This window comes from Uloborus diversus, chromosome 8 (assembly GCF_026930045.1).
Source record: "Uloborus diversus isolate 005 chromosome 8, Udiv.v.3.1, whole genome shotgun sequence".
In the NCBI taxonomy this organism is placed as follows: domain Eukaryota; kingdom Metazoa; phylum Arthropoda; class Arachnida; order Araneae; family Uloboridae; genus Uloborus; species Uloborus diversus.
In genome coordinates this window covers 91,268,629-91,289,033 of record NC_072738.1, presented here as the reverse complement: position 1 = coordinate 91,289,033, position 20,405 = coordinate 91,268,629, and the positions used below count along the sequence as shown (strand labels likewise).

The 20,405-nt window shown below is 33.6% G+C and overlaps 1 protein-coding gene across 1 annotated transcript; it reads left to right on the top strand.

Annotated features, from left to right (window-relative positions):
* The first annotated feature begins 7,450 nt into the window (after positions 1-7,450).
* LOC129227787 (clotting factor B-like) lies at positions 7,451-20,230 on the top strand. The gene is made up of 6 exons (XM_054862396.1): positions 7,451-7,527; positions 8,645-8,766; positions 10,063-10,163; positions 12,986-13,239; positions 16,589-16,770; positions 19,971-20,230. Exons 1-6 carry the CDS (start codon positions 7,461-7,463, stop codon positions 20,121-20,123), a joined length of 879 nt encoding a protein of 292 aa, XP_054718371.1. The 5' UTR covers positions 7,451-7,460; the 3' UTR covers positions 20,124-20,230.
* Positions 20,231-20,405: the final 175 nt, after the last annotated feature.

Below are 20,405 nucleotides of genomic sequence, written 5' to 3'. Positions count from 1 at the left end.
GTAAACAGGCTTTGGTTCAATTTTGACGCCGATCGCTCCAAGAGGTGTTGATTTTTTTTTTTTTTTTTTGCGAATAAAAAATATTTTTATTAATGCAACAATAAGAAAGATAAATCGTAATAGATTGTCGTCTGCGTATTTCTCGTGATTTTAATTGTATGGAAATGATAGGAAATATTATCTCAATGATTTAAAATTTTTAACTGTTGCCATCTTATGATTGTTAACAAATAAAATATTTGTAATTAATTCAAGCAAGGCTTTTAAAATAACTTTCAATTTTCGCTCTTTGCTTTGCTTTTGCAATAATTCAGACATTGGGATGGTCGTCAAGTTTTTGCATGTGTAATTTTGTTTTTGTTGGGAATATTGCTTCCTCGTCAAGCATGGGGAGGGATCAGAAAAAAAAAAAGAAAAATATAGAAGAAAGTTTCGTGATGGCCACAACATACTAGTAATTGTATGGAAATGATCGGAAATATTATCTCAATGATTTAAAATTTTTAACTGTTGCCATCTTATGTTTGTTAACAAATAAAATATTTGTAATTAATTCAAGCAAGGCTTTTAAAATAACTTTCAATTTTCGCTCTTTGCTTTGCTTTTGCAATAATTCAGACATTGGGATGGTCGTCAAGTTTTTGCATGTGTAATTTTGTTTTTGTTGGGAATATTGCTTCCTCGTCAAGCATGGGGAGGGATCAGAAAAAAAAAAAAGAAAAATATAGAAGAAAGTTTCGTGATGGCCACAACATACTAGTAATTGTATGGAAATGATCGGAAATATTATCTCAATGATTTAAAATTTTTAACTGTTGCCATCTTATGTTTGTTAATAAATAAAATATTTGTAATTAATTCAAGCAAGGCTTTTAAAATAACTTTCAATTTTCGCTCTTTGCTTTGCTTTTGCAATAATTCAGACATTGGGATGGTCGTCAAGTTTTTTCATGTGAAATTTTGTTTTTTTTTTTTGGGAATATTGCTTCCTCATCAAGCATGGGGAGGGATCAGAAAAAAAAAAGAAAAATATAGAAGAAAGTTTCGTGATGGCCACAACATACTAGTTACTTTCTTCTATATCTAATATATAGAAGAAAGTATTGGATTCGTGCAAATTTTCGAATTTCGAATTTTGACGGATTCGAACGTTTTGAGGTGTGCTGAGTCCATTTCGACCATTTTTGGAAAATGTCTGTCTGTCTGTGTGTGTGTGTATGTATGTATGTGTGTATGTATGTATGTGTGTGTGTAGGTATGTGTGTCACGTCTGTGTGTGACCAGTTTTTTGTGGCCGCTCTACAACAAAAACTACCGCATGAAATCGAACGAAATTTAGTACACATATGTGCCCCTATGTGAACTTGTGCCCATTAGTTTTTGGCGCGAATTCCTCCAAGGGGGGTGGAGCAATGGGACGTTTTTCGAGTTACGCGTGCTTGCTATTCCTCAGGAAGTTACTGGCGGAATCAAACAAAATTTGGTCCATATGTTGGTATTAACAGGAACAGGTGCTGATTCAATTTTGGTGTCAATAACTCAAACGGGGGTTGAGCTGTAGAACGTTTTTTGTCGCCAATTGTGACTGCTGTATCTCAAGAAATAATGAACGGAATGAAAGAAAAATTTATCGGCAAGTAGCCCTTAGTGGGTATAAGAACTGATTTTAGTTTTGTGTCAACAGCTAAAAGGGGGGTAGCGCAATCACCCGTTCTTTTTTTCCATTTTGAGTGCCCTATCTCAAGAAGTAATGCTACGTTCTGGTTGAAATTTGGAATATATGTGAATCCATATGTAAACAGGCTTTGGTTCAATTTTGACGCCAATCGCTCCAAGAGGTGTTGATTTTTTTTTTTTTTTTTTTGAATAAAAATAGCTTTATTAATGCAACAATAAGAAAGATAAATCGTAATAGATTGTCGTCTGCGTATTTCTCGTGATTTTAATTGTATGGAAATGATAGGAAATATTATCTCAATGATTTAAAAATTTTAACTGTTGCCATCTTATGTTTGTTAACAAATAAAATATTTGTAATTAATTCAAGCAAGGCTTTTAAAATACCTTTCAATTTTCGCTCTTTGCTTTGCTTTTGCAATAATTCAGACATTGGGAGAGTCGTCAAGTTTGTGCATGTGTAATTTTGTTTTTGTTGGGAATATTGCTTCCTCGTCAAGCATGGGGAGGGATCAGAAAAAGGAAAAATATAGAAGAAAGTTTCGTGATGGCCACAACATACTAGTTTTCTATTGTAAGTAACTATTTTCATGTATTTTTATAAAATCAATGAACGAGTTAGTTTCGTTTTCATCATATTTTTAATAACATGCTATAGGAAAGTTTCAAAGATTTTCTATTAAGCAATTTTAATTTCAGCATATTATTGTTAAACTGAAGAATTTAATTTTAACTTGTTTGTAGTGCTTCATAAAAGATTTTAACCAATCAAATTGTTCAATATTAGGTGTGCTAACATCATATCAAGTAGTATATGCATTCAGTTATTATTAACGTGGAATAAATATCGAGTTTTTTTATTGTAGCTGCGTTTTAAGAACCTCACTCTTTTCATGGCTATTTCTTTTTTCAGAAAAAAAATTATGTCACTGTTATAGCTTTTATGAAAAATGCAATTTTTCTGTTCAAAAATTTTAAATAAGTATAAAAATGTTCCTATTATGATTTAATATTGTAATCTGTTACTTTTTTAATTTTTAATTTCATGACTAAAAAATGTCTACGTGCAATCTTTCCACTTTAATTGCTTAATTTGTTGACGGTTTCATATTTTTATTCTTTTTTTTTTTTTTTTTTGAATGATTAAACAACATATTTTAAAGTGTTTTACTATATATAGTGTACATAATCCATACATTACTACAATATTGTTGAAATCTTAGTTATATGTTCAATAAAAAAAATTAAAAAAAAAAAAACAAATCAGTTGGTTATTAAACAGTGTCTTTGTTTTCCTTTTTTTTTTTTTTTTTTTTTTTTTTTTTTTTTTTTTTTTTTTTTTTTTTGGCTGTTGTTCTTTCTCTATCATCTTACAACAGTCAAAAAAGAGAAGCATAACTGCTGTACGTAGTACGATCCAAAATTTCGGGGACAAGCTGTATAAAACTTTACTCAGAATAGTTGACATTACCGAAGCACGTCCGCCTTCAAAGGGTCACCTTGAGGGACTATGTACTTCTGCCAGTGTTCATATAACTTTTGGAAACATTCCCTGGAAGCCTTTATCGTAACCTATTATGATGCAGCTTTATCTTCTCCTGACGGAAGAAAGCGGCGTCCATGCAAATGTTTTTTGCTTGGAACAGGTAAGAGTCACAGGGAGCTAAGCCCGACGAAACGTTATGTTATTTGTTTGTCATATCAGAGCATTGATCAATCAAACCGTGCATCCTCAACATGAAAGTCGCCTTCTTCCCCACGATGAAATTAAAGAAACAGCGCAAGAAATCTTACCGGTGGTTGCGAAAAATGGCTGCCAGGAGTGCTTCTAAAAGCTATACGAACGTTGGTAGAAGTGCGTAGTCCTTCAAGGTAATTATTTTGTAGATAGATGTGCTTCGGTAATGTGAACTATTCAGGGTAAGGTTTTATATTGCTTGTCCTCAAACTTTTAGATCATACTACGTACGTATGAGTTTTCAACTCACTATTTCATAACGTTTCTGAGTGACCCAAGTTTACGCGTATGAAGACATCACAAGAGAACTTGCGATAATTAATTGAGGAGGTGTTAAAAATGGATATTTTGGTCCTCTATATGTTCTTTAATACATATACGTGTACAGATGTGCCGAAAAAACTTTGAAGTTTAAATTGGGGGATCTTAAAATAGAAATTAGATCGAAATTTGATTTTTTTTGATTACAAGTCCTTATTCGTAGAAAGGAAGTAAAGTGAAATGAATAAATAACCTTTAAATCCCTGACAATGTTATCAATTTATTTCCGTTAGATTTTTTTTTTTTTTTTTTTTTTTTGCCATCGGCCAACGGCATCGGCCATCGGCCATCGGCAATCGGCCATTTAGAGGAAAACAATCGGCAATCGGCCATCGGCCATCTTTGAACAATCGACCAACAATCGGCATCGGCCCATCGGCCAAAAAATGCCATCGGTCGAGCCCTACTTAAAAATATCGCAAAAAACAAAAAAAAGTCAAAAATAAATAAAATAATTAACTAAATATCGAAAAATTAAAAAATGGAAAGTAGGGTATTGAGATGTGGAAAAATGTCTGTCGGTCTGTCTGTCTGCTCCCCCCCCCCCATAAACTTTCGAATAAATAGTCCGATTCGAACAAACTTTTTTTGGTTCGCAAGATTTCGGTGAGGACACCTCATTCCCATATTTCACTTTTTTATGTGAACTATTTTTTGTTCAATTTTGAACAGTTCAAAAAAAACTTAACATTAGCGCCTACGGGGAAATTCAAGGCAATTCCGAACTGTGAAGCGAATTTGCTTCAAACAAACTTTGTAGGAAAAAGCTTTTGATGAAAAACTTGTATGTAAAATATCTTTTTGATTTGAACAATTTTCCGTTTAATTTTGAACAGTTCAAATCCCTTAACATTAGCGCCTACGGGAAACTGAAAGTCAATATAGATTCCGTACTTGAAGGCGGATTTACTTCAAACAAATTTTGTTGGAAATAGCTCTTGACGCCAAACTCCAGACTTCGACTCCGAGAATTAAGGGGCACTTGACTCCGACTCCTGTGCCCGACAATTAATCGGACTCCGACTCCCCGACTTCGACTCTGACTTCGTAGCTTTGGCAAAAATTTATACACGAAGGACAAATGACTGACTCCGATTCTTAAATATTCGACTCCGACGTCTTTACCCCAAAATGAGATTGACTCTGACTCCGACTCTGCAGCTATGGTTTTGACTGTGAAATAATTATTGTTGATCTGACTTGTTTTTATTTTTACGCTAAAGTTTTAATTTAGTTATTCAGTTTTCGGCGAATAAACTCGAAGTCATTTATGTTTCTACATAAAGTTATGCGCAGACTTTTTTTTTTTTTTTTGACAATGAAAATTATTTCTTTAAGTTGACATGACATTTTATTGTTGTTATTAATTTTGGTAAGTGCATTAATTCATTTAGAAAATTGTTTTTGGCAACAGGGAAAAAGAAACGATTTTTTTTTTTTTTTTTTGATATGATGTATTTATTTTAATGAGCTTATTAATTTTAATTATTGTTTTTTCGTTTTGAAAGCTGTTAAAGATTTTTTTAACGGAAAAAAGTGGATTAGCTGCTTTGTTTAAAAGTTGCTGCTATTTTATTTGTTCAGTTTTTTTTTTTTTTTTTTTTTTTTTTTTTTTTTTTTTTTTTTTTTTTACGCATCTAATTTTTTTAGATGAGTGAGGAATATTTTATTCCTAGAAACCAGCTTAAAGTATTTTTAAAATATATTTGAAAACATTTTCGATTTTAGCTATTTTTGAGAATATTGATCACGTACTAGAAAGTAGTATGGATATACGAGAAAGTAGGCTCGTCTAGTTCTAGACAGAACTTCTTGTAAATAATTTGTTTTTGTTTAATATTTTTAAAAAATTACTTAAATTATGCTTTTGCCGGATGACATCACAAATGATGAAATGCCATTTATTGTTGCCGTTCACGGGGCTAAATATTTAATTCGCATCTTTACTCACATGTATTGGCAACGATATGGTTGATAACAAGCGTAGAACGCAATTTTAATTCGCTTCTTGATTATCATAACGTGGAAACGTAGTGAAAGATGCGGCAAAGTGCATCATTCGTGACGTCATCAAGAGCACGCCTTGTTTGAAGAATGGGACATTTTAAAAAATTAATTAAAAAATAACAGTTAGGAAAATGAAAGTATTTTCTGGGTCCAAGTTTTTTTTTTTTTTTTTTTGCTTATTCTATCAATTTCAGTAACTAAAAGTACTACTTTTGACTGAAGGAAACCACCCCATTCACAAAAAATGTTTCACTTGCCTGAATGTGCTCAGAAATGCGTTCCAAATGTGCTCAGAAAAAAAGAAAGTGTACTGAAACGCACTCCGAAATGTGTTCTGAATGTGTCCCGCTCAGGATATTGTTGAATTTAAACTCAAAAACATATTTAAGAGCAGATTTGGGGAACATTTAGGAACACATTAAGGAAACAATAGTTTTGAATTATAATTTTATTTTGTACAAAAGTAATTTCACAATTCTCTTTTAAATAACAGTCAATAGCATCACTCAACGTTATTTTACTAGGAATTTTGTTACAATGAATCGTTATGAACTGGTGCCTTGAATGCTTTCGTAGAGGACGACCAACCCTGGTAGAAGAATAGATCCGCCCCCTGAAGTCTGTCACGGGACGTATTTGTTAAATTAACAGAAAAATCAAGTTTAAAAATGTTTCAAAATTTGTAAAAAGATTAATGCTTCATAAATGATCTAAAAATGTTCAAAAACGTGGGCTACGAAGTGCTTTAAAAGAAGGGACATGCCAGTGCTCAAAAAAAAATTTCAAATTTTCCCAAAAGTGTCAAAAAAGTGTACGAACCAAATAAGTGTTTTTAAAAAAGGTTTTGAAAACTGTTCCAAAAAGTGTTCTTAGTGTTCTGTAAAAGGGATCAGGCCCGACTCGTGGGGTAGGCGACCTAGGTGGCCGCCTAGGGCGGTAGATTTTAGGGGTGGCAAATTTCGAAATTGAAACATGTTTTTTAAAGTATGAATATCTGTTTTAGAGCTATAAGATTCACTGCTTCAATGCTAAAAAAAAATAATTTAGAGTGTGTACCAATTCTTAGATAGACAAATCATGTTCTGGAAATTCAATTCAATTTTAGAGGTGGAAAATTGCGTGATTGAAAAGTCTTTTTAAAATATCAATATATGTTTCAGTGCCATAAGATATACTACTTTAATGTAAAAAAGATAATTTAAAGTGAGCACGAATGCTTGGATGCGCAAAACCCAGTTTGGAATTTCACGAGAAACTTATTTTAATTTTAAGCACTTTGCTATTATTTTAATTTTATTACTATATTATTCTATATTATTATTATCGCCTAGGGCGACAGAACTGCTACAGTAGGTCCTGAAGGAGACGGGTGTCTTTTTTCAAAACATCTGAAGATTTGCAGTGGGGTAAAAGTGATGAGCAGCCCTACAATTGACAGAAATATTTCAAAACATGAACAGACGAGACGCTTCACAGTTGTTTCCCCATTAACAGGGCAAAAATTGTTATCTGGCTAACTGTGATGAAGTAAGAGATATTTTCTGTTTCAACCCTTTCATTTCCATCGCTTTTGGTAGAATCGTCAAGGAACTTCACTCTCAGTTTCCTTCTTCAGAATTTTCAAGAGCAACAGGATATCACCGGAAATGACGATCCATTTCAGTTTCAGTTATGTCCGGATAATTATTTAGTATCTGATAACTCAATCATTGAAGATATGAAGAAAATGCTGTCCGTGTATCTATTATTTCTTTTGACTTTTCCGAGTATCCATTATGGGCAGTGTGAGTAATTTCTTTTACTTTGCATTTGAAATGTAACTTCAACTGTGATTCTTAATGTACATATTTGTTATAAATAGGAATTTTCAGTCGGGAAAAGTTGAGAGGAATGGGACAGTTGCATTTATGCCAAAGTAAATGTGGGAAATTATTTCCAGCTCGTCCAATAGACGTAGCAGATTAGAATTAAGCAAGAGTCTAAAGCTTCTACATATACAGTACAAGCTAGATAAAAAACCACATTTTATGCCAGACAAAATGCAGCTATCCCAATCCGTCTGATTCTCTTCCATTGAAAGAAAAAAAGAAAAAAGCACCAATAGATTTGCGGCAGAGTTAAAACTTGAACAATTAAGTGTGTATTTTTTTGAATCGTCAGGAAATATTTTTTAATACCAACTATGTTTCATTACGGATCTTAATACATGTTTTAGTATTGACTTCCTAAAACATGTCTTTGTATTTCAAAAATAAAAATTTGGACACTGGTCGTACATTTGGAATCAGACAATAGTAAGGTAGCTGTATGTTTAACTACTAAACGCTTTGAAGATTCCTGGATGAACGTACCCATCATATGCCCCGTTTTTCAGCGTTTTAAAGGTCTGAGGTCGACCAGATGTTTTGAATGTCCTCTTGAATACCAATGAAACTTATGATTTTTTGTCTTCAATCTCAACAGCTCTTCCATCATCATCATTATCATCATTACTATTATCATCATATTCCAAAATTGATACTCGACTTTCGAGCTTTAGCATCAATACAGTTGAGCCCGCTTAAAAGAACAGCCAGTTCACCATGCATGGAAAATAATTCTAATAAGCGAAATATTCCATGCTCCACGATCCAAATGACAAATTACAACGGATCGGATCATTGAAAATTTATTACATTAAGTGGTACAGTGACCGCCGCTTATATGAATCACGTTTCTTATGAACAGTTTTAACTCAATAAAGTGGCTGATTCAGTAAAGCGCTTGACTCAAATCACAACTAATTCAATTATTTGACGTCCACTGTATATGATTTTCCTTTTAACCAATACTCCAACAAGCGTGCTCTACTGTATGTTGTATATTAAGTCTTGTTCTGATTCAATATTTTGGATTTTACAGCTTGTGGGCAGTCAAGTACCGACTTATACGCATATCTGATGTCAAAAAAGTTTTCGAAATCTCATCGGACGGCTCCAATCATCAAAGGCGTAAAAGCCCAAGAGAAAGCATGGCCTTGGCTGGTACGTTTTATTTTGTTTTTTAATGATCAATATACTTTACAGGGTGCTCCAAAAATAGATCCATTTTAATGATTAAGCTGGTTTACTGACTGAAACGAATACACGCTGAGAATAAAGGAGATATTTACATAGGAATTTAATTCAGTTCAACATGTCAACGTTGACAGACCACCGTTCCACTATGGAACGGAACACATCGCTAAGTTCTGACAACACATCGCTAAGTATCCATGGTGCTGCTGTCTACTTCCACAGTTCTTGCAAACCTGTGACTTTAACGTTGTACCCAAGGGATTTGAAGTCATCTTAAAGGAAGAAGCCAAGAAGTGTTAGATCAGGTGGAACCATTAGATTGGCGATTGTTTTCCGTATCTGCCCTGGTACAGCTGACGCACCTCTTCCCTCTCCGTATGTTATGATACCTAATTTCCAGGAAACAACGACTATTCCTTCTTCTAGCGTAAGGGAACTACACAATTGTGTAAATTTGAAAAAAATCCAAATAGGTAGCATTTGAAAGCGTATAGTAAAACATGTTTTTGGACGCATAAATTATGTGACTTCGATATCAATATATAAAGTATTAAAGTCTGCCGAAATTTTAAGTAAAGTTGCCAAATTTTGTGACTTTCGGTGAGAAATGGAAGGTACGGAACAAATTCAACATCTGCATGTGACAAGACATCTCATTCTCAATTTTGAGCATTAGCAAAGCACGTGAAAGATGTTTTACATTAATTCTCTATTGAGGGTTGACTACCAAGGTTATGGAGGGGAGGGGGTTGTGGCACAAACTGAGTCATTGAATGGTTTAGAGCTATTTTCGGAGGTACTTTTCTCTCTTTTGGAGGGGGGATGTTCGTTCTTGTAGGTTCTTCGAGGTATTAGAGGGAGACAGGGTAGCACTCTCGCTCTTAGAGGAGATAAACATCTTAGCTTTATCTGTGTGTGTTAAAGTTAAGAACTACTCTCAAGCCTATGAAGTGGAGAAGAGAGAACTTTTTCCAGAGGAACGACAACTTTAAAAAAGAGTAAACGTAAATTCTATCTTATTATTGCTGATAGAAGCAGGCTTACCAGTTGAAGAGATCAGGAGGTAGCAATTGACTTTCCTGGTGATTTTAAAAAATAATATTGAATAAGTAACCTTGAATTTGAATGATAACGAGATCGATCTAGTGAGAGTTAGCGTTACTCTGGTCAGTGACATGTAAGTCAAACATGCTCATGGATGGTATTAAATGTGTACCACCCAGTAAGTGATACCGGCTACTTTATATATGCATTTATTGACAGGTTGCTATCACGCATAAAGGTTACGACTCTGCAACGTGTACTGGTTTTCTTATTGACAAGCGGCATGTTGTCTCAGCTGCTCATTGTTTTTCAACTAACAGGTAAGCGAAATATTTTCATTTCGGTACTAGCTTACTATCCGGCGTTGCCCGGGTGGCTTTCAATGCAACATATCTTTTGGATAATCAAATGAATGAATTCTATCTAAATGAGGGTAAAAAAATTGCATCCACGTCCGCTCTCTAGGTTCAAGTCTTCAAAAGACTTTAAATAGCACAGAAAATCAAGTATTTTCCGAAAAAGTAGCATCAACTTAAAGCGAGAAAGTATGATACATGTTGTCTGGGCTCTGTAGTGTCCACTGGCACGTTGTCTGTGGTTAAATCAGACAGGCGGTACATAAATTGTCTAAATGGGCGAAGACAAACTATCGTCTTTTGCACATCTTGTGGTACAACCTTTTATGTGATGCTTCCAAAGAAAAGTGTTGTGCTGCCTTTCTAGGTTTTGCTTTCCCCAAGACATCAAAAAAATGCAAAAGTACTTTTCACATACATTTTATTCGGAAATAAATCATTGAATGTCTTCTTAGAAAGAGTCGTGAGGCTACCAATTATCACAGACACAAATATATACAACACCGTATACAATATTTTCAGATTAATTCAAAACCCTCAATGTCAAAAAGCTAAACATACAGTCCTCCGTACGGAAAATAAAGAATTCAGTCAGTGTTGTTAATAGACGATAACACTCCGTTTTACGGAATTTTTGCCGGTGTTTTTCGAATGAAGGTATCAAGTATTAGGTTATTTTCTATGTTTTCAGGCAAGCACATTTCGCAAAAAAAAAAGTTTGCTTAGCATAAATAGCTTTACAAAATGTGTCTGCTCGTTCTTTTCAAGGTGATTTATTGCCATGCAATAGTGTAATTTTACTAAAAAGACGCACGTCAGCTACATTTTATTTTCTTATATTGACATCAAATTTCTAGTTTCCTAGGCAAAAATGACAGTTAACAGTAATAGTAATGTCTTGTAACGATTTCAAATTTGTCTAGATTTAAATTCTATTTCAAAATTTTAAACCTAATACTTGCGGAAACGTTGTACATGATATCTCACACTGATGCAGGTATAGAGAGAGCACGTATTTAAGTTTGTTGCTCTAGACAAAGTATTTCTTGGAGAACACCGAAATTTTTATTTATAGAGACACAGTCTTCGTGAGAGGTGGGAAGGGATCCACTGACTATATTACAGTTGTTATTTTAAGTTACGTAAAACATTAAAAATGGAAGTAGGTGGACGCAAACTTATGGAACAAACTATTTTAAAAATGTCAATTAAATTGCGTTATAGAGAAAGAAGTAGGCGTGCAAATTTTGACCACTATCCGGATTAGCTTTTTTTTTTAAAAAATAAATTATTTGCTGGCCATGAAATTTGAAACAAAAGTCTTGTTTGTACTTACAACTGTATAATAGAAAAATCTTTTGTTTATATATATTAGACAAATCTTTTGTTTATATATATTAGACAAATCTTTTGTTTATATATATTAGAAAAATCTTTTGTTTATATTATTAGACAAATCTTTTGTTTATATATATTAGACAAATCTTTTTTTTATATTTTCCAGAAGATTGTTGTATATTTTGTTCTCCTTATTCACAGTTTAAAAGCAAACAAAATGTATTTCCACGTTTCGAAACGTAGTCTAAAAATTTAAAAGTAAAATGATTCAAAATTTTGAAATCCATAAATTTAAGTCAAAACTTGCTCCTAAACATTGTTCTTAGTCCCCCTCCCAGCAGCAAGAAGAATTACACTTTTGGGTGAACCTAACCTTGAGCAAGCAACATAAATCGAACTATATCGGAAATAGGTACATCTCAAATACATTTAAAGTACTTAGTGGACTGCCCTTATGACTTGTTGATCGTGATAGAGACCGGAAGTCTCAATGGAGATTGTATTCCCTTGAAGATTAAAGAAAGATCCATTGTGGTTACACATGAGATACAGAGTATTTCACCTTACCCTATACTGTTAAGAGAGTTTAAGCTGTTACAGTGATAATTTTCCATTCATCTCTTACAGCACTTCTTCAATGACGGTTTAAAGCTTAGTGGTAGTTACAAACTTCTAATGTTTTTCGATTGTTTACGATAACAGTTATAGAACCCAGTTTTTTAATTGGAAATACAGCTTTATTCAACTTATTTCACGATAAAGAAAAAATTTCATATTGTGGCGCAATATTTCATCATACCCTTTTCAGTAGTAATCTCTGTGTCTCAAAAGTTGCGTCATACCCGCTAGCACTTTGTACGAGCTTTAGAAAAAAAAATATTTGTGGAATACTTACTCAGTATACTTAGGCACAAAAAATAGTCCATTTACCTTTTAAAACTTTACATCAAATTACAAAATAATATGAGCTATAGCTAAATTTCAGATTTTCTGAGTCACTCACGTAACGCTGAATTTAAAATTTTATTAAAAAAATTAGAATTGTCCTACGAAAATAAAATTGCCACCTAAAACCTCTTACATATCTTCTGTTAATCCAGTAGAAACTGCTAAGAAATATTTTGAAATCATCAAATTGGTTTTTATTGTTATTTTCAACGAAATGGTGTCAAAAAATCAAGCACGTAACGCTGGAATGTCCATTTGGATGAATTTTTAATTCCAAAAACCAGCCTATATGACTTCCTGAGCATCAATTTACCTCTGTGCCAAACTGTGTGTGTTGGAAGAAATCCGACTAAAACTGGAGAATTGTATAAGGAAAACACACACACAAACATACATCCATTTTTATATAGATAGATCAATCGATTCTTCCTGTGCGATTTTCAATTCACTACGTTTGAAAACGGTTAAATTTTAAATTACTAATCATTATTTCTGTTTAGTTCTCCTCGCAGCTATTCAGCGATTATAGGGGACGGAGACCTGTTAAAAGGAATCCGATTCGGCTTCAAAAAAATCGTAGTTCATGCTGGATATAAAGCTGGTTTCAATTACGACGACATCGCTTTACTGACCTTGGACAGGAACGTCAGGTTCCCAGGATTCGTACCAATCTGCCTTCCAGGGAAGAAGCTTGCAAAACATACCCTCAAAGGACTCCTTACCACAGCCGCAGGATGGGGAGTAACTCAAAGAGGTGAGAAAGCGCTATGAGTTGCGGAAATGATCCACTGAAGTATGTTAGGACCGCAGCTTTTCTTATTGCTATATCTTGAAATGTAGCGGAAGGATTCAAATATAAATTAGGTTACAGGTGAACCACAATGATTCATTTTTGGCAAAAATCGCTCTAAGGTTGATGGCACAATGGGCTTGTTTCCAAAATTTAAAAAGTTTTTTTTTTTTTTCTGAAAGAGCATGCTTAAAAACATAGGATCTGACCATTTTTTAAATAATTTGACTAAGTTTAATAATTTAAAGAAACTATTTTAATCGGTGTGCTTTTATTGTTTACGCTTCTGCCGATGACATCACAAGTGATGAAATGGCATTCGCGGAGCATAATATTTAATTCGCATCTTTACTCACATGTGTTGGCAACGATATGGTTGGTAGCAAGCGCAGAGCGCAGTATTTAATTCGCTTCATGATTACCATAACGTGGAAACGCGGTAGACACCATTTGACGCCATAAAGACCACGCCTTATTTTCCAAATCGGACAGTTTAAAAAATTAATTAAAAATTAAGCGTTGGGAAAATGAAAGTGTTTTTTCGCTCCATGTTTTTTTTTTTTTTCCTATTCTATCAATTTCAGTGACTAGAAGTAGTACTTTTGACTGAAGGAAACAAACCCTCCACACGCATATAGAATGAATCTTATAGGAAGCAAAGGTTTCAAATATTTTACAAGCTATACCTGTAACTGAAATTATCTTTCAAGGCGCTTTATCTGTATTTCTATACCTTTTCTGTGGTTAATTTTAAAATGTAATGTTAGAATATCGTTTACATTCAGTTCTTTAATGATATGAAACTTGACTAGAAACTTTTTATATAGATACAGCCTAAGAAACTTCCACTAAAAAATTCACACAGCTAACACAAAGCCTTCTATACGGTACTTCATAAAAGACATTTGTGGCAGTTTCTTATGCGAGACACTTGATATATAATTGCTATAACAAGTATTTGAACCACCTCAGAGTATGGATACTCAAGTAAATATCTAGCAGCTGGCATTTTTAGCATCCTGCAAAAATGTAACTACGTAACATAGTTAAGTAACTTACAAATGGTACTTGAACTAGTAACTAACAAGAATAATTTGTTGCAGTATGTAACTTACAAATGGTACTTGAACTAGTAACTAACAAGAATAATTTGTTGCAGTATATGTCTTACAATTGGCATGTGTAGCAACTAATTTCCTTCAAAGGGAGCTTGATATAAATCGCCTCAATTCAACAGTGTGGGATTAGGCGACGATATGTTTCGTATAAAAAGTACTCACTTTACTTTAAAATAGAGATACTTAAATAAATACCTATTCAGAGACACTTTTAGTATGTATCTTAAAACAAAATACTTGTATATACTTGTAGAAAGCTTTTTGATAGCAAGAGGCATTTGCAGTAGCGTGTGTCCTACCAAGGGCGTGCACAGAAATTTTGGGACCCCTCCATATCGTTTACCCCTATATTTTACCCCACTTTTAAAAATATTAGGCCCTCTTCAGGCTCGGGTCGGGCCAACTGGCGTCCTTTCTCCCCCCCCCCCCTCCCTTTGTGCACGTCCCTGTGTCCTACAGGTCACATTTGTAAAAACTATATAGTTTCTTACAAGAGGCACTACTAGTAGCAAACAGCTTATTTAGGTTCAAAAAATCAGTAATCCAACGTCATTAAGCACAAAAATTGCAAAAAAAATTGCAGACACGTGTTTCGGTGTTACAAGGAACACCTTTTTCAATGCAAAGAGGTGTGAGCTTCTGGATGAAAAGTCATCCGAGAAAAGCCTTGTAACACCGAAACACGTGTCTGCAATTTTTTTTGCAATTTTTGTGCTTAATGACGTTGGATTACTGATTTTTTGAATCTTCAGCACAAAGGTATTTATTCGTTAGCTTATTTAGGTGTAAGAATAAGACGTTTGCTTCCAGTTATATGTGGCACCGTACCTCATGAAAAAATTTGTATCAGTGCAAACAATTTGACATATGTATCCAACAAAAAGTACTGGAGCAAACCTACTGGCGGTACTTAAAGAAATAACAGTAGAAAAAGCATATTTGTATTTACAGCATTTGTCCCAACTAGATAGGTTCCAAAGGTACTTGTAGTAGCAAATGTACGATCGGAATCACTATATCATATGAAGCAGTAAGAAGAAATGGGATGCAATTGCCAAAAGTAAAAATTTAGGGGCAACCAGTCCAAATGGTCAGTGAACCTCTCCCTCTCATTTGGGGTAAGAGTTAGTATTAGTAGCCCTAGTAGGTGTTGCAACACAACCTGATTTAAAAAACTTTTTCAATGAACATCTACCTATCCAGGACCGGAACTTCAAACGCGTTTTACACAAAACCTCAAAATATCCACGGCCTCATATGGGAATGTGAGACGTGCATAAACGTTTCAAAAGTCGTTCGTAGCAGCAAGTCTTCCACGACGTACCACTGTACAGTAAAAGATCGTTTATCGGACTATCTGGATCCAGGTAATATTGGAAATAAGCAAAGAAAATACAATAAGAATTTTTTTTTTTTTAATTTTTTGAAGCAAATTATGTAGAACTGTTTTACTGTTAACACGGTCAACATAGCACTTTATCATTACAGCTCAGCTGCAGTGTTGTTTGAATTATAGCATACGGTTCTACCACGGATTGTATGGAATTGGCAAACGTCCAATTAAGACGAGTCTATCTGAATGATGGGGAAAAGTAAAAATTTGATGCGCTTGTTCCTCTTATTTGAATGAGACTCTGCTTAATTAAGAGGCATACATCTGCAAAAGCTGACATGCCTAAAAACTAATAGATGCTCCATTTCCGTCTGTAAACCGGATGTTTGCCTTTCCATACAATCCGTGGTCTGACAGTAATTCACTGTACAAACTATGCAAGAGCTGTACATTCAACTGAAATAAAAAGCAAATGTTCCGCGTACTTATAGTTAGGTTTAGCCATCATAATTTAAAATGATCTATGTAAACATATTTTTACCAAATTGATTCGGATAATCTGGAAATCCGGATGAATGAGGTCTGGATAAACGAGGTGCTACTATAGTAGATATCCTTTGCGATTAAGATTCATAACAGCGTATCCAAGAACTTAGAGTATGTATAAGAACAACTTCTAGCCTACGTTTCTCTTTAATTGACAAGACGTTTTGTTTTGATGTTTCTTTTACTTGAGAGGGGTTTTTTTAACGAAAAAAACGTAAACATTTAGAGATTCCTTTTAATTCCGCTTCATTCATAATAGTGATGAAAATGCTTTTTCTAAACAGCTTCTGCTTTCTGAATGAGTTATATTTTCCAGAACAAGGCAGTAAATCCAGTCGCTTCCTTATGAAGCTGAGCAACATTCCTGTAATTTCCAGCAAGAAATGTGAGAGGCAACTAGAAAAAGACACTAGTAATTTCAGGAAGTACTTTCCTCGGGGCATCACAAATGGACTCTTGTGTACCGGATTTCCTGGACCCGGACAAGACACTTGCAGAGTAAGTGTGATATAAAGATAAACTATTTCTAAGTACCTTTAAGCGTTTCATGCACAATTTTCATTAGAGCTGCCATTTCTATATGCAATGTAAAAGGATTGAGTTGAATATCTTAAAAAATTTCCAGTAGAAATGGAAATAGAAATGGAAAGGAAAATGCTGTAAAAGGTATTTTTAACTTCAGTACCTGGGCGAACGAGCCTCGCTCGGCTTTAAAAGAACTTTTTTTTGTCAACTCATGTTTTTTTTAAGGTTCGATACTTTTTCAAGTATACTTGAAAAGCTTCAAGTTAATGAAATATCAAGCGCTCGACCTTCTTATAATACTAAAAGTAGCAAACAAAGAAGATTCTGAATGCAATTAAATCAACATTTTGCCTTAAACTATATCTGTTACATTTGTTTCCTCTATACAATTTTCTGTCATCAATTAAAAGGATGCCAATATTGCTATGGTGGAATCGGTGTTTAACCGAATACTTCCTTCCATACTACTCGTATGTTACGATTAACGATTTTATCCCAATCGAGATTTTCATTTGGAATAAGTAACTTTTAGTGTAGTTGGCCACTTTATGCCAAAAAATGCTACATACAGCATGCTATCCTTCAACACTGATAATCCACAAGCCATTCCAACAAAATATAACAACGACATACACTATATGACCAAAAATATTGGGACACTTTCAAAAATTCACATTTTTACGGATTTCTCAACAAAGAAAAGACCAATTGCTCTGTAATTTTTTTCACATAAAAAGTAGACTCTAGCTGTCGTTTTCCAATGACAAGTAAGTTTGCAATTCATTTAGGGTATCAGCAACAAATTGAGGAAACAAAAAAAGGTTTTTGATCATTTTTCATTGAAATAGCTGGGAATATGCTATAAATTTCAGATATATTAAAATTTTAAAAAATTTATTTTTATGTTTCCGTGAAAGTGACTCTTATACTTACAGAGATATAAACATTTCCTTCGAAAATGCAATTTTTTTTTAATGGTTTTCGGGTTATATCACGCAGAGTTTTTCATCAAACGTTACTAAACTTTCAGAATATTTGACAGCATATTAGAGAAACATGATAATAAAATTTGAAGTTAAAATATGTAACATTTAATGATATATGAACGTTTGAAGCAATTAATTTTTCACTGCGCATGCGCGAAAGATAACAATTTATAACGTTCATAATCCAAAGCTCAGATCTATCCAACAACTTATTAAAAAAATTCCACCTCAATATCTTAAAAATCAAAAAAGTTATCAGCGATCTAATGAGTCGAATTTCTATAATTCTTGGATAGGTGACGAATGGTAAGGGGACGTTTGCAAACTGGCAACAATTTCCTCCTATTGTTGCAGAATTTTTCAATATAAGAACGGATTATTTGCAAACATCCCCTTACCATTTGTCATCTATACAAGAATTATAGAAATTCGGCTCATTAGATCGCTGATAACTTTTCTAATTTTTCAGAAATTCAGGTGGAATATTTTTTATGCGTTGTAGGATAGATCTGAGCTCTGGATTATAAATGTTATAAACTGCTATCTTTCGCTCATGCGCAGTGAAAAATTAATTGCTTCAAACGTTCATATATCATTAAATGTTCAATATTTTAACTTCAAATTTTATTATTACGTTTCTCTAATATGCTGTCAAATATTCTGAAAGTTTGGTAACGTTTGACGGAAAACTCTGCGTGATATAAGCAGAAAACCTTCAAAAAAAAAAAAATGGAAGCATTTTTGAAAGAAATGCTTACATGTCCGTGAGTATAAGAGATACTTTCACGAAAATATAAAAATAAATTCTAGATAGATTTTCAACTTATTTCTGAAATTTATAGCTATTCCCAGCTATTTACAATGAAAAATGATTAAAAAAAAAAAACTTTTTTTTTGTTTCCTCAATTTGTTGTTCGTCCCCTAAATGAATAGTAGACTTAACTTTTGTTGGAAAATAGCGGCTGAAGTATACTTTTTATGTGAAAAATATTACAGAGCAATTGGTTTTTTATTATTTCTTAAGAAATCCGTAACAATGTCAATTTTTGAAAGTGTCAAAATACTTTTGGTCATATAGTGCATAAACAGTCTCACGACATATGTTTTTTCGAAGTAAAATTTAGATGCGTGATTCAAAAAACATAAACTATTTGAAATGAAAAAAAGAAAATGAATAAATAAAATAAAATAAGACGGTCAAGCAATAGTTTCGCTTATAAATATAAAAAAAATTAAAAAAAATTAAAAGAAAAAACCTAACGTCGACTTACATAGCTTTTGAATTTGTTTTTAGCCAAGTGTGTTCATGTATAACTTTGTCCTGGGAGGAAACATTACAACCAGAAAATGAAAAGGTACTAATCAGCCCCATTTTTGTAGAAGAATTTTGAGACCTGTCGTTATTCGACTAGATAAAAATGAAAATCGAGATTAAGTTAATATGTGACTTCAACAATATATTAAAATTAATAGAAAATTTGTATGAAAACAATAAAACAATAAATAGTTTGAAAACTTCAAAACAATAAAATAATAAATAATTTGAAAACTTCAATAAAAAGAAATAAGCTGTAATTTTAAATAGTTTGGTAGAAAAAATAAGACACGTTATCAATTAATGTAGCACCAACGATCTCAAATATACGCACCAACGATCTCTGCATACTGCCTTGCGGATACTTCTTAATGAAGATGTATCCGCAAGGCAGTATGCATCATAACCAACAGCTGACCATACATCTAATATGCAGCTGACTTGCCTACATTTCAACGCCGTATAATAATTCAACATTTTCAATTATTTTTCATTTTTTGAAGTTTTTTGGCATTATTATTATTAACAATATACTAATGCAGAAATCATCAGCGCCTATGTCGCATGATTATGCGGCATGTAAAAGATCCCTTGGGTTTCGTTTGGCTTCGAATTCCCTCGGCAAAATCAAAATTCCAAGTGCAATTTCGCATTAAAGAGAGCCTAAGTGCCTCCATCTGGTGGAAACTGGGCGTCCAAATTATCCGTCCCATTGACATCCGCGCCTAAATGGTGGCACATGAAAGACCGGATGCCATGTCGGGGGATCGCACTAGGTCTGCTAAAGGCTAACTTGCCTAAAACGCAGCTACCTTTAGACAAAAAAGAAAAATTATATACTATAGTTCAGACATTTGCTTTCCTTCTTTCAGGGTGATTCCGGAGGACCCCTTATGTTACGCTACCGTGGCCTGTGGTATGCAGTAGGCGTTACTTCTTTTGGATACAACTGTGGGGGATACGGAATTCCTAGTGGTTACACCAGAGTTTCCAGCTATTTAGACTGGATACGTAAACACACTTGAAATTAGTCTTCGCCTAGAGAAGTAATCTGGCAGTAATCAATAAATTATGGTGTTTATTTGGATATTGTCTTAAAAGTATTGTCCTACAGGTGAAGTAGTAAACTATGTAAAACATCTTACCATTTCTTTCTATTTACATAATAATCACATAAATTACATAACTATTTACTGACAAAGTATGTTTCGTAAACTTGTGCCCAATCTACCTCTATTATATAAAGTGAGAACAAATGATGGACTCAATTTTAAAAAATAATACTTTTGATGTTGCTGCAGTGACAT